The sequence below is a fragment of the Perna viridis genome, chromosome 9 (genome assembly GCF_037379345.1).
Source record: "Perna viridis isolate PV_CMFRI_1.1 ecotype Kerala chromosome 9, ASM3737934v1, whole genome shotgun sequence".
NCBI lineage: Eukaryota > Metazoa > Mollusca > Bivalvia > Mytilida > Mytilidae > Perna > Perna viridis.
The window spans coordinates 23,843,040-23,858,625 of NC_142453.1; the positions used below are offsets into that span (position 1 = coordinate 23,843,040).

A 15,586-nucleotide genomic window follows, 5' to 3' on the forward strand; every position below is an offset into this window, starting at 1 on the left:
AATAATTATAGTGAAAAAAAATGTTCCAAGAAAAGGGAAGTTGATATCGAACAGCATTCAAAATAGTTTAAATCGTACGCCCCACCTACACACACCAAATATGAATTTAATCAGTCCATTGAGAGCTAAGATAATAATGACGAAATTCAGATGGATGAACAGATGAGGTGATACCAATATAGCTCCCACTCAACGAGCATTCCTTAAAAGTAAAATCTTATATACTATATATAACTACCTATGGCACTACTAAATTTTCCTAAGTAAGATTCTAATTATTCACTTCATTACTGAAGTTATCTTGAGCAAACCGAGAGAAGGGAAAATTGTACAGAAATATTTCTCCTAAAGAACTTAATTTTGAAAGAAAAAAAGTTTCAGTGACTTTAATGAAATAAAGTATGAATCGTCAGCAGATGATTTCACGAAAAGTCAACTTGTAAAATTTTTTGTAAGTAATGACTTAATTATAAAATATAGCACGACTACATCAATATTGACAAAAAAAGTTACATATATGACTTTTCAAGAAATGGCCACTATTACTTTAATTCTATCCATTATTTTTTTTCTAACTCCCCTGCAAAGTGAGGAATACTGTCCCGAAAAGTTTAAAGAAATTAACCCGAGGAATGGAAGGCTTTGTCTATCTTCTAGCTTTCTCAAGATGGATACATGGATAGATCACTATAAGACAAAGACATTGGTGACTGTAAATTTAGTTCCTGTGCAAGGGCATCCATGTCTATATTTAGATCTCCAGTAACTTCCATCCAATCCGTCAGCAGAGATGAAGACAAAGGTGAAGGTTCTGCAGCTGATCTTCCCCTGAAATGTAAATATAGAATTAACAAAGCGTGAAACTGTGTTATTTTCTATGCCTTTTCTGTATCATGCAGTGTATTTTTTTATATACTAGAGTGATCTAGACTTAAATGCGTGTGCCAGTAAAGTGAAAAAATATATATGTTAGTCACAGACAATATTTGTACATGTTTGTAACATCAAATAAAGGTACAGTAATTTCTTTCAATGTTCTTTTTTGTAAATTTAACACTTGGCCTCAAGGTCAAGGTAACAAATGTACATGTATCTGATCAGTAACATTAGTAAGCTATGTGAAAAAACTTACAATTCCCCATCTTGGGAATCCATGATAAGGGAGTCCAGGTCCATTCCTAAGCCATAGCCAGCCCCAGTACCTTTAGGAGTCAAAACTAGGGCAGGAGGACCAGGGTCATCAACTTGTGACCTTGAAAGCTGTTTGGACAATATTGATATGAGATCAGGCTGTGTTTTCGTGTCAATCTGAAGTGCTGGTTGTTTTGACGGACCTGCAACTGGTTGCTGATTATGATGGACTGGTCCAACATGTGACTGTAATTGTTGTAAGGAACCAGTTTGTTGTTGATGTTGTAAGGAGCTTGGTTGTTGTTGATGCTGTAAGGGATACTGCTGTGGTTGTTGGTTAGTAAGAATTTGTCCAGGTTGTGTCATTTGTGACTGTGAACCAACCGTAGCTTCATTTGCACCATATGTCTGAAATGGTAGCCCCGTTTGATTGCTAAAGCCCTGCTGCAATACATTTGAGTTGGATGGAGGTAAACCAAAGTTTGGCTGAAAATTTTGTTCTTGTGAGAAGTTCCCTTGATTACCCTTCTCATTACTGACACTGCTGAAACTGGTTCCCTGTTGTACATTGGTCATGTCTTGATTAAAACTGTCCTGACTAGAAAACTGACTTGGCACTGAACCACTATACTGACATGATGGAAAATTTAAAAATTCCTGATTAGATGAGGACCGTCTTGATAGTTTATTTTGGTGCTTATGTTGACTATCGTATGGCTGAAAACCTCCTCCACTTCCAAAATTTTGTTTATCCAGAAAAGATTCACCATAAGATGAACTAAAGAAACTTGGAGTTTCACCAAGTGATTCATATGGAAAGTTTTGATTACTAAGGACAGTCTTGTTTGGCTGATCTGAAAACCCCTGGTTAAGCTGCTGATATGAAAAGTTTGCAGCTCCATTTTGAGCTCGGGGTTGATTCACAATGCCTGCATTGATTAACTGATTTGAGAAATTGGTTGGGACATTTCCTAACATGTTAGGGTTCCCTCCAGTTAAACTACTCCCTGCAGCACTTACCCCAGTATTATTACTCTGACTAGAATTTGGAAAACGTGATCCACTTTGTAAGTTACATTGGAAATTACTAGATCCTGTATTTGGAAAATTTTGTGTTACATTTTGAAAACTTGAGGTAGGATTTGCAGCACTTGTGTTTGTCTGTCCTTGCTCACTATTGTCAGAGGTATTTAGGAAATTGTCAGGAGATCCTTGTGAAGTGTAGCTCTCTGGTGAGCCATTGTTGCTATAATCCTTTAAAGGGGAACCTTGGGAATATGGTGACCTTCTATTGGTAAAGTTATTGCTAGCATTATCTAAATTTTCACTAGATGAGCTACTATTGTGAACTTTTTCAGTTGATTTTTTCAGCTGAGAAAACATTTCCATTTCACCCTGTGGTGCATTTGCTATACCCAGAGAATGCAAGTCTTGCATATTTATTGTCGAAAAACCTGGCACATTTTCACTATTCTGTCCTAAGTCAGGTATTTGTTTTGCTGTTTGCTGTGCTCCTGCCAACAAATTTTGCTTATTTTCTTCTCTTAACATTTTATAAACACATGAATCACTCTCACGTCTTTCTGGCTGACCGAGAATTTTTTCGGTCTGAGAAATACCCATCTGAGCAGGCAAAGATCCTCTTTGCCCAGCTTGTAAGGAGAAAACTTGTGTCAAAGGCTTTCTATTCACTGATTGGCTGTCTGCAGCCTGTTGCCCTTGGTTACCATTGTCTCCTTGTTTAGGTATTGTAATGACTTGTTGTTGTATATTAATGATTGTAATAGTCTGTTCATTTCCGGACTGACTCTGTCCTGGTTCAGGCAGGGGTGGCTTGGGGGCTATTTGCTGCACATTTTTCTGCATTTTTGCCCATCTTTCAAGCATCTCTTTGTCTGCAGAAGTCAATAAAGAATCTGGTTTCTTTTCTGAAATTATAAAGTCACAACAATTAATACACACAATAATTTTAGGAACAATAAAGATTTGCAGCTGCTTTTACAAAAATGTCACAATTGAAGAATGTGTAAGAAAAGATTTAATAAAAAATAATAATTGAATGTCAATTTCAATACATGTGCTTTTATTAGAATTTTTTCATACTATGAGAAAATAAAACTTAAAAAGTCCTATTTTCAACTGATTCTCTTTTGACTCATTGGGAGTTCAATAATAGGACAAGACAAAATTTTAACTAAACCAATTATTCACTTTATCAAAATTCATGAGGATTACAGTCAACTGTATACCTGTGGTTCAAAATTACTTGTAATAGTGCAAGGTCATTGAATTTTCCAAATTTCCAATCTATGGTCCACTTGAGGAGAACAAAAAGACCTCAATAAACAGGTCAGGAGTTATACTTTATAAGGCCATAGAATACATGTATATCTAAAGAGGATGACCTGAAATGACCTACCAATTAAGTCAATGCGATACCTGAGTACCTCATTACAGCATGTTTACTATGAGTTGTTCTCGCATGTTTTAATTAAATTTTTTAGTATATTTTTAATTGATATTTCCACCTAACAACTTCCATTATTGTCTACTTTTTTACATAGAATATCAAAGTATTGCATAAAGTAGTATTTTCATGAATCGATTAAGTCATTACATTAATTAGTTAATAACAGGTCTTGGAAAGAAGTGTGCGCCTCCATAGAAAATACCTAATCAAGTAAAAACTTGAAAGAAAAATCCTTACAGGGAGATGAAATTTCCATATTTTTATAATGTGAGCATGCAATCGATAGAATATAATTTAAACCCAAAATGTATTTGAAATTAAGTGGAATCAACAACAAAAAAATTACCAAAAAACTGAAAAGAGTTTTGTTATTACATGTGAGCAACTTTTAGCAGTGGACAATAGTTATAAAAGCTTTTGGTCATTTGAAAACACAGGAATGGAGTCCATTTTTTGCTCCTTATCCAGCCTAAAAGGTATGACATTCTTAAGTACGTTACAATTCTAGTGGTCTTGACCTGATTAAGTGTGAATGAAAAGGGCTGAAGGTCCAGGACCTGATAAAATGAAATTTCAAAATTCCAAGGTCCCACATTCCTGGACCTTGAATACACACTAATATAAACCCCTGTCTATTTAATTCTATTTCACACAAAACAAAATTTATTTATACCCTTTTTATCTTTCTTCTTTTTCATCCTCTCAATTGATCTTTCCATCTTCTTTTTTCTTTTTTCCTCTCTTTCTCTTTGTCTTTGAGCTGCTGTGACTGGTTTGTTTTTACTCTGCTCTTCATTCAAAGACTCTTCAAACAAATATATGAAAATGAAGTCTGATGTTTCTTTCTTTTTCTTCATACAATAATTTTGATGGTGTCTTTACTCATAAGGATACAAGGTAAATGACTCAAGTATCAGTCTTTGTAAAATTCGGACAGGAGGTGATTCATGCATGTCAAAAACCCACTTAATTCATGTTTATTTCTTGGTCAGAAACCACTATAGATCACATAACCAATCTTTGTTTTTCATTTGGGGCTGCACTTTTGAGATAAAATTTATACAGATTGTACATAAAATTAGCACTTTGCAAGAGTTATCGTTTTTGATTTTGTTCAATTTGGTTGATTTTAATGGGAGATAAATGTATGATTTTCTCAAAAGTACAGATCTGAATATGGAAAGGACAACTGTTACCTAAAAATAGAGTATATGTAGATTGAAAAAGCATTGTCAAATTGGTAGGTTTTTCTTCATCATAAATCACCTTAATGTAGACAGTGTCTGAATTATATAATATATAATATGGACTGGTAATTAATACAAGAAAGGCAAAAATTGATATATATTTTCTGCTATAAACAAATGAAAATAATCCCTACAAAACATCACCATTTATTTAACATATTACAGCTCTGACCATTTAAAAAAAAGCAAATCGTTAATTCAAAAAAAAGTAACAAAATGCACTGTGGGCTAACCAATTTAACAGACAGACAGACAGACAGTCAGAGCCATAATATTTGGTTTTTAAAATGCATGTTTTCCAAATTTTATTATCTTTAAGGTATAACAACTTCAACGCCTAAGTATTTACATGTAGTTATGATAGAGAAATAAGCAGATGGAGGGACTGACATACCTGGCAAAATTCTATACATCATACCCAATTCTACATGTATACACCCCTAAACTGAGTTGGCCAGGTATTGTAGCTACATTTGAATCAATATCCTGCAGGTAGGCATTTCACCACATTCAGACACATTATTCTGACTTTGAGCGAACCTGTCTACACGCCTTATCCTTTATGACGCATGCTTGGTGGTGAAGCAGTGACTACCAATTTTAAGTCATTCTTTGACTCAGACATGGATTGAACCCACCACCTCCCACACATAAGGTGAACATGCTTCCATTAAAGAATTGAAGCATTCACCTAGTTATTTAATTTTCTCACCTAGTTTTTATGATGCAGTTGTTACACCTTCGCTTTTTACCCTTTGACCTTAAAGACACTCTTCCATCGAAACGCAAAATTCTATTTCCAGATTGGCCAAATACTGATATCTTAGTGGGGTTCCAAAAAGGAAATTGAAATTGTGTGCATAGCATTTTTTCCTGATGAAAATTATAAGTAAAGCGAACAAATTTTACTGTGTCAGCTATTTTTTTTAAAGATAGTACTTGTTTAATTTTCTAGTTAAGAAGCAATCTTTACATATATCAGGCAAGAAAAGATTCATGCACATCAAAAACCCACCAATGTCACTTTTATTTCTTATTCAGTTACAGACCATAAAACAAGTCTTAATGCTTCATTCTGTTGTTACATTTTTAGATAAAAATTATACACATGTACATGTAGATTGTACATGAAAACAGCACTATGCAAGAGTTATCGTTCTTGATTTGGCTGATTTGAGCAGGAGATGATTGCATGGTTTTTTCCAAAATACAGACCTGTATTCATAAAGGAATACTGCTACATAAAAAATATATACGGGGTATGTAGATTGCAAAAGCATGGTTTGTTCATCAATGGACTTTCCTGCACCATGAATCTCCTCTATCAATGGCAGTGCCAGAACTTTATATGGGTTGGTACTTAAGTTACCTTGTCTTTGCTTCCGAAGATTAGCATTTTTCAAAGCAGCCTTAATTAATTCCTTCGTGTTATCTGATACTGTCTGGTTTTCTTGACCTTTGACCTCAGCTTTAACAGACTCTTTAGCTTTCTGCAATTCATTTTGAACTGTGACCTCTTGACTTGTGCTCTGAACTTTAGCACTGTGCATTTCTACATCAGTTGAAGACTGTGGAACAAGTTGACCTACTTCAACCTTGACCTTATTTACTTCAGGCACAACTTGTTCAGCAGAAATTGTTGTTTTGGAAACCAGAGGCTCCTTAGGGGCTGGTCGGAGAAAGGCATCAAAACATTTTGGTTGATGGTATTCCATTACTTCCTTATAGGTCATTGTTCTAAGCTGGTCCATATTTAGTTGCTGGTTAAAATATAAAAAAAAAATAACATGCTTTATTATAACTTCAAATTTTCAGTAAAAGCTGTAAAAACTGAAGTATGCATCAAAACTGAAAGGAAAGAAAAAAAACTGTGATAAAACAAATGATACGCAAGCCCCCCTTTATTTCGTACATATCAAAATGATCAAAGATATATGTTATCTGCAATATTGAATGTAAATTTTAACACCATTTGGTGATGTTGAACATATTTAGATGTTTATATATACATACAAAGAAAAATAATGAAAGAAGAAAGGGCCATCCTTCCAGACAGACATTCTATGACATTGAAAAAAAATGAATCCAAATTTCATGGAGTTACTGTTAAATAAAGTAGATGGACAGTAAGATGAATGAATCAGTTTTGGTTTGCCCTACTTCTTATAATTACCTGATTTTCAAAATCGAAATTAAATGCAGGTACACAGACTGGTTCATCATCTGGATCATGATATTTAGATAAATAATGATGCTTTAGAGCTTCCTCTACAGTAATTCTCTCACCAGGGTGCAGCACTAACATTCGGCTTAATAAATTTATAGCTTTACGGCTAGCTTTCGGGTATAATGTTGTCCATGCTATTCCTTCTTTTTTACCTAATTCTGAAAGAGAAACATATCAATTTCTAGCTGTGGCAAAAAAAAAAAAAAATGGAATCAAAAAGTACAGGAAATTTCATCCTGATTTGCCAAGGTTCGAAATTTCACTTTATATATTTTGGATGAAATAAGTATTTTCCTGTTGTAAGTCTTGGCTTAAGGAGGTAGACATTTCATTTGTAAGGTAAGGGACACAACTCTAACAAATCATTTGAATCTTTGTATACAATATTTTACATCAATCTAATGTAAGCATCAAAGTAACTTGGATTCATTTCATTCTGTTTCAAATGAAAGCTTGTTAGGCTTTGGTGAAATTGAATATAATACAAACATATCACTGATATTCCTTATCTTAAGTCTACCTTCTTACAATAAGGGAATAACGTTTTGATGAATTCATGTATTATTAAAAGGACAATAATTTGGAAAGAGTGAATAACCAAAATATGATCAGAAGTGCCAAAGAACCCTAGATTTAATCAGTTTGTGGAACTTGTTTTGCCCAGAAGTTAAATCGTAAGGCGTTCTTGGCACAGTATTTTTGGTTATTAACAATTAATATTCATGTGGTGTCATACTTGTGACAGAAAGTCCAAAAGTGAAATTACCAAATTTATTTAACAAAATCAACGAATTTTTATACAGAGAACATTTGATAAATCACTGCTAAATACATCTAAATACTGAATAATATCTTTTTTAATATTTTTTCTCTAAGTAATATACATATATGTAAATTCAGACATTTCTTAGCCTAATTATCACAACAAATGTGTTATTCAAAAACTAAAACACAATTTCAAGTATTCAAGTTTAAAAACTCAAATAATTGTCATTTTATCTGTAATGTTTAATTATGTTTTGTGGATGACACATGTATATGTATGCTTTGAAAGAGTGATAGAGTTGTTCCTGTTATGTTGACTAACTACATTGAATATGCTTTTATGTCCTCTGACAGTATTTAATGCATTCCAGTATATGAACATCTGACTAATCAAACAGACCCTGCTTAGTACTTGACCTACATTGTACATACTGAGCCAGATCTTTATTGTGCTAGCTCAAATAAGTAACAGCCTACAGGTAAGCATACCATCCCACTTGGACACATTAGTCTGATTCTGAGCCACCAAATCATCCCCTTACATTTACATACCATGTGCTTGGCAGAGAAGCAATGATACCAATTTTTTAAGTCTTCGGTGCGACTTCTCCAGGGATTGAACCCCAAACCTCCCACACTTGAGGTAAGCATGCTTTCCCAAGACTACAAGAGCAGTTCATTATTATGTAATACAGTCTGTTCCAACATAATGTGGTATAAACAGGCTTTCAAGTGACTTTTTGTAAAAAATAAGGGCTATTTTTAGGGCACAATTCTTAAAAAAATACGGGCTAAATTTAGGATTTTTTAGGGCTTTTAACACAAAAATAAGGGATGACATTCTTTCTTTTTCAATTATAATACTAAAAGAAAAACAAATTACTTACCACTAGCTAACGGCAACAATGTAAATGCTATTTACCAACCCAGAAGATCATGTCAGTGGCCATCAACAGTTGTATTCAGCAACTGCTAATGACCACCAAAATGTCTTTTGAGGTGTTTATTGGATCATAATATTTATTTTCTGAACGTATACTAAGCTAGATTCCATTAATACAAACAATATAAAGGGAAATTACTACTTAAAAATTTCTAAATTCAAAAAGTAAGGAATTTCTCAACAAAAACAGGGCTTTTTTAGGATTCTTCCGCTTTTATTAGGAAAATAAGGGCTACTTATAAAAAATAAGGAAAATTAGGAAAATAAGGGCCCGCTTGAAAGCCTGGAAGGAGATTTCCATTGTCTCTTATCACCTGAAGGTCTGAACCAGCCACTTAATCTAGTGATTTCCTACATACAGGTTTGTACTAATAAATTGAATGAAAAGTAAAACCTGCTCATTACATTTATTAAACAAACTTATTTTTATAATTTTAGGTTCAATGATGGTATCATTTATGTTAGGGTTATTTGTTAATCGTGATATTTTATCTAAAATTTAATGTCAAATAATAATTTTCTTGTGTAAAGAAACCAGAACTACTTTACCACATCGGATCCGCTTGAAATCACCCAAGGGAACTTGTTATAAGTACATGTATACACAGTTTGTTATTTTTTTTTGTTGTTGTATATGGGTTTTTTTGTTAGTTTTCTTTTTGCTGTCTTTTTATTTTGAAAAATTATCTGTCACGTCAATTTTTTTAAAAAATTACAAAATCAAAATTGTTTCAGGCCAAAAAAAAATTAGATATTTCCTACTACTAGCAAGATTTTAAGCAATACTGCAGAGAAGCTCAAATGCTCTATGGCCAAAAAAAATAATAATCTTGTTTCCTGCTACCAGTAAGAAAAAAATTATTAGTGTGGAAGTTTTTTTAATTCATGTAATACCGATTTTCGTGGATTAGTGAGGAAACACAAGTTCGTGGAATTCTTGAATTTGTGGTGTTTGAGGTTTTCAGTATAGATATAAATGGATATCCCCTTTTCGTTGGGAACCAAATGTCATGTTTTGGCCTACCCACAAAAACCATGAAAATTGGTACCCTATGAAGAATAGTACTTTCATAGTATGTAAATAGGGAAGTCATTTTATTTTTAAAAAAAAAAACATTTTACCTTGAATGATGATGGGTAAAAAACCTAGACAGTGATTGTGTTAAATTGGACAGTAAACATTTAGGGTAGGCACAAAAGAACTGGGTAGGTAGAGTAACAGGAAACAGATTTTTCTTTTTTTTTTTACTGGGGGGGTATCTATGGAATTGTATTTATTCTTGATTAAAAAAGACAGTATTCAAATTCATTTTATTACTTCTTATAATTCAATAAACCTTGATATGTCTATCAAACAATGCAACAGTTACAAAAAAAATTTTTCTTACTTGCATTCATGATAACCTGCATTTAAATTTGATTCCTAAATACGTACGGTTAACAAATGATTTGATGATATCCGAGTTGCACAAGTCCATAACAGCTTGTGATGGAGATCCTAAGACACCAATTATATACTTGATCTGCTGAATGTAGTCCTTTCCTGGGAAAACGAAAAGTATTAGCCTTTAAAGAAGCATGATTTTTCAAATTTATGAAGACAGCCAGATAAAAAATTCTCATGCTGCTTTTTTAACTTTTAGCTATGATAGAAAGGTAAATGGACAGAAAATCACAAATCACTGCATTTATCAAATTAGATTACAGATATCTCTTACGGTTTTTGAATTATAAGGGGTCAAAGGAGTCATTCCCCAAAAAATCAACTTTTTTATTTTGATTAAATTTCAAAAATTTTTAACTTTATCAAATTTTGTGCTATATTGTGTCCAAACCAGTTGTTGCGTCCATAATGATTTGTAAATCTCTATGCTTAAGTGTGTATTGTGTTCACACTTGCCCCAAGTGAACAGTTTGACATGCTGCACTCTGCAAAGCTCTTTATTTATCAGAGAGATCAATATTTGTTACTTTTTTATTTTTCTGACTTTGCAAATAACAATTAATAGTTTCTAATTAGTGGATTAAATTATGGATTCTTACAAAAAAACTAACAAAGCAAGGACAACATTTCTGTTCCCTTTTCTTTCAGAATATGTTTTTGTGACTTTTTATCCTATTTTTCTTTAGTATTTAAACTGTGACTGTCATGACATTTTGTCCTGTTTTCACAAATATTATAACTATGATTTTTTTTTCATGACTTTTTGTCCTGTGACTTTCTGTCTTATAATCTGATACAAACCAGGAAAAAGATGTTTTCTGCCAAGCATCTCAGCGAAGATACATCCTACAGACCACATGTCGACAGCTGAGGAGTATTCTACCATAGACAACATTATTTCTGGAGCTCTATACCATCGTGTAGCAACATATTGTGTCATGAAATGGTTTGGTTCGTCTGGATTTGAAGAAAATCCCCTGGCCATTCCTTGAATTATGAATTATTTACCTAACTGGTTAAAATATTTGCATGAAACTTATTAACATGTACAAACGGTCTTTATTTTAGTGGTATATTTTGTAATGTCCAGTACAAGCATTGCTGTAAAAGTTGACATAGTAACTGAGTATTACCTCTTCGTTTCCCCACAATGACCACCTTCTATATGAAAAAAAAGAAAAATTCATAACAAAAAATACCAAGGTTCATGAATGTATGGTTATTTAGATGTTCAATTTATTTTCTGGTTAGTTTTTACTGTGTAATAGATTATAACTAACCAATGTTCTAGGATTCCTGTTTCCTGTGGCAAGTGAAATTTGGGTCAGGGAAAGTTAGGTAATTAGTTAAACTTTCCCACTGTAAGTTGAAAACTTCATATGCTGTAAGGATTTGTTTTGTTAGGAAAGCAGTCATTGACTGTGGGAAGTTTTCATATGGATTTTTCCCAAGGAAACCTCAATTTTTGAAAAATCCTAGAACACTGACTTACCAAAATCTCCTATTCTCAGTTGACAATCTTCATTAACCAATAAATTACTTGGTTTAAGGTCTCTGTGAATTACTTTAGCTGAGTGAATATATTTTAATCCTCTTAATAGCTGGTAAAGAAAATAACGAACATGCTCCTCTGTCAACTCCTGTTTAGAGTAAATTATTCTATGAAGGTCACTTTCCATCAGATCCAGTACAATATATATATCATTAAAATCATTTACTGATCCTCTAGGTTTTAGAATGTCTCTAATTGAAATAATATTGTCATGTTTAAAATGTTTCAATATTTTGATCTCACGATAAGTTCTAGTTGCAATCTTATCAAATTCGAAAGCTTTGTGTATTTTCTTAATTGCAACACGGTCATTTGACTTTTTATGAATGGCTGAGCAAACAACACCATATGCTCCTATTCCTATATTTTCAACTGCAGTATAGTCACTTCCATCAAGATCAAACTTAACCTCGAAAGACTGTCGCTTAAGTTGGGCAAGTCTTTGTAGAAATTCTTTGGACTTTTCGCCTCCTGATGAACCAGCCATGTTAACTGAAATTACAAGCAGACACACAGGTAATACAATGTACAATAAAATGTTCTACATGTATACTGTGTAACTCTACATGAATAATATACACAAGGAAGGGGAGATAATCAAACTTGACACAAACAAGACTAAACATGTTCATGTATGCAAATGTAGGTCAGTGGTTTCTCTAAGAATTGATGTTGATGGACTAAATACGGATTACAACAAAACTACCAAACACTTATCCACTCTATAATCAAGTCAAGTCCAAATTGAATCTGACAAAACAGATATTACATGTACATCACTGGAGTAGCTGGTACATATTCTGCAATGGTCCTGACTTGGTTGATTGATTATTGGGGTTTAACACCCAAGCAGCACTATTTCAGCTATATTCAGGCAATCCTGACTTGGTACAGACATTTCAAACGAATTGGATAATTTCATAAAATATGTCAGATTAAGGTTGAGAACATTTTGCCACTGAAATACTGGTAGTTGGATTTTTTAGCAGTACTGCAGAGAACCCCAGCTCAAAAGCTTTTAAGCCAAAAAAAAAGAGTCTTGTTTCCTGCTACCACTCAAAAATAAATAGGGTAGATATGTAGAATACATTATTTTTCTAATTTTTCAAAAACATTTTACATTGAGTTAATGGGGAAACAATTTACACTTAAACAAAGCTTGAGGCAAAATGGCCTTATAATGTATAAGGTAGGCACAACTAAAAGCTCAAGAGAACCTGAATCGCTCACCTGGTTAACCATTCGCTTATTTGAAAAACTTGAGGAATGAGACAGGCTAAGTTAAAATCAACTAAATTGTCAAATGCAGGAAATGCTTTTCATAGCATTTTCATGACCTGAACCAGAATTTTGCTAAAGGCAACAATTTTTTTTCAAAAACCTGTCTTATGACCCCTAAGTTCCATTTTTAGTATAGGCAGCCATATCTATTCATGGATAAAAAATCACAACAGTCATTTTGAGCACAATACACTAAAGAACTGCTATGCTTATTTTCATTCAATAATCTTAAATGGTTTTAGAGAAGAAGATTTTCAAAGTTGTACATGTGAAAAAAAAAAAACAACAAAAAAACTGTTTCAGGGGTCTTAACTCCTACATTAGTCAATGAATGGTTAGCTAAGCAGACATGTTGTTAAGACCAGAATCTGATAGAAATTTATCAGAAATATGGTGAAAATTATGAGTCCCATACATGTAATTTAAGGTACATGTATCTGCAACTGTTGTGATCAAGACTCAATTGCTTAATAATATGCTTCCAAAGATAGATGGTTGTATTATTAATTGGGTTCACAATACATGTACTTATTTCTGTGGGGTCAAAAATCCTGATCACAATAGTTGCAGAAACTGACTCTTTGGACCAAAACCACCTTCAGACCAGCTTATTTGATGAATGAATCAAAAAGTATTAATAGCAAGCAGTGCCAAACAGTGTGAACTCTGTGGTTATTACATGTGTGTACTTTCTAAATTTCCATTAAGGTTCCCCCATATACTAACGAAAAAATTTCTCAAATTTTTTTTTACTTATTTAAAGAAGTGAATATGATGCTTTTAAAAACTTCTCAAAACACGTGGATGTATGAACATGTATCTCCACTGTTCCACTGTTGCTGTTGTAAAGAACCTTAGACCTGCCTTGGAAAAAATATAATGACGACTGTATAAACCAAATCGAAGCATAGCTTTTCTTAGAATCTAAGATAGGAAAGGCAATCACTGTCTTGTTTACAGCTGTCAGTTGCGTCTGAATTTTGTTTACATCACATGATATGAGTACATATTCCCACCATCTGTGGAGAACTGTAATATTTCCAGCATCTGTACAGATTGATCTGACTGGCCAAAACTGAAAACGATGCTGCTAGAGATGCTCTTAAGGGTTAAAAATGTAAAGTATTGTGAAGTGCTATAAAGTTATGAACCATTTTGAAAGCAAGGGGAAAAGGGGTATGGGGTTAGGATTTTGGAAAAACATCTTTTTTCAAGTTACTCATTCCTTGAAAAAAAACTCCCCCCAATATTTAATAGACAGATTTTCAAATAAAAATATTGATTTCGCTTGCTGCTTAAATATAATTAAAAATACTGTACTTGCGAAGCAAAAATTTTCATTCGACACCCCAACCCCCACTTCACAAGTCCTTTATTATTTTTACAAGTCTCACGCAGAAGGCACATGTATGGTAAAGCTCACAGTACCCGCTGATTTATGCATCGCCTACTCCATATCAATGAATATGTATTCACTAATTCTGTTCCTGTATAATTTAGTATATTTAATGATAATGATAATACCATATTTTGTTGTCATTAAGTTTCAATTAGGCAGATCATTATAAGTATATATATGGTTATTCCTGTATTATTTATGGTAATCTCTTTAAAATACAAAAAAAAATGTTATGATACTGTGTAAATTATAACGAATCAACCAACATCGATGCTTTAAAACAAAATAAAAACTTGGAACGAACCAATCACATTATCTGGTACGAATATGTTGGTACGGAGTTTGATCGAATTATCCAGATAGTGAGAAACCCACTCAGGCCACTGCAAGTTGTACTTGTAGACATGGTATACAACAAGTGACTATATTCTCCTGTTAATATGAATAAAAATACAATCGATGTTTACATATTGTGTAAATGCTGGAGATTCAAATATCTCACACTTTACCTAAGGGTCTTTTATTAACTAGGAAATTTACTGTATTCTGCAACCTATAAGGCTTATATTGTGTTACTAAGAATAGAATGGTGAGACTAAAGCCAAGAAAAGTTTGGTTTTTTTTATTTCACAAGACATAGTAGCGATAATCAATAACTATATATGGGATATTTTCAAAAGAAAAACCGTATAAAATGTGAAAAAAATTAAATGGATTGATAAATCGAAAATTTTATAGACATTTGATTTTTATATTTGGGTTCCTTTTATTAGGCTTATCAAATTAGTACCTATAAAATGCAAAACGAAATCGAAACGAAACGAAACGAAATCTATAAATTGCGAAACGAAACGGAACGGAGAAAATAAATCCACGTGCATTGTAACTATATACACATACATGTAATTGAAAATAATCTTAAGATGTATACAACGATAAATATTCAAAAAAGTTTAACCGAGATGAACATATGTATATGTATGTATATGTATGGGATGTAATACTCTTATTCATGTACATAACAGATTGAATGTCTTCTTCTTCTTCTCATTTAGAGTGTAAAATCAATGTAGCACCAGTGACACAGCTAAAAGCCTCGTATTTACAGCTTTAACAGGTTAAAAACA

General features: G+C 32.9%; 1 protein-coding gene across 1 annotated transcript; it reads right to left on the bottom strand.

Moving 5' to 3' along the window:
* Window positions 1–518: 518 nt before the first annotated feature.
* Window positions 519–15,055, bottom strand: LOC148607424 (uncharacterized). Its single transcript, XM_088544620.1, has 9 exons — window positions 14,969–15,055; window positions 11,720–12,271; window positions 11,029–11,214; window positions 10,219–10,326; window positions 7,022–7,233; window positions 6,218–6,608; window positions 4,275–4,406; window positions 1,133–3,059; window positions 519–828 (listed from the first exon to the last, which is right to left on the bottom strand). Exons 2-9 carry the CDS (start codon window positions 12,264–12,266, stop codon window positions 663–665), a joined length of 3,669 nt encoding a protein of 1,222 aa, XP_088400746.1. The 5' UTR covers window positions 12,267–12,271; window positions 14,969–15,055; the 3' UTR covers window positions 519–662.
* Window positions 15,056–15,586: the final 531 nt, after the last annotated feature.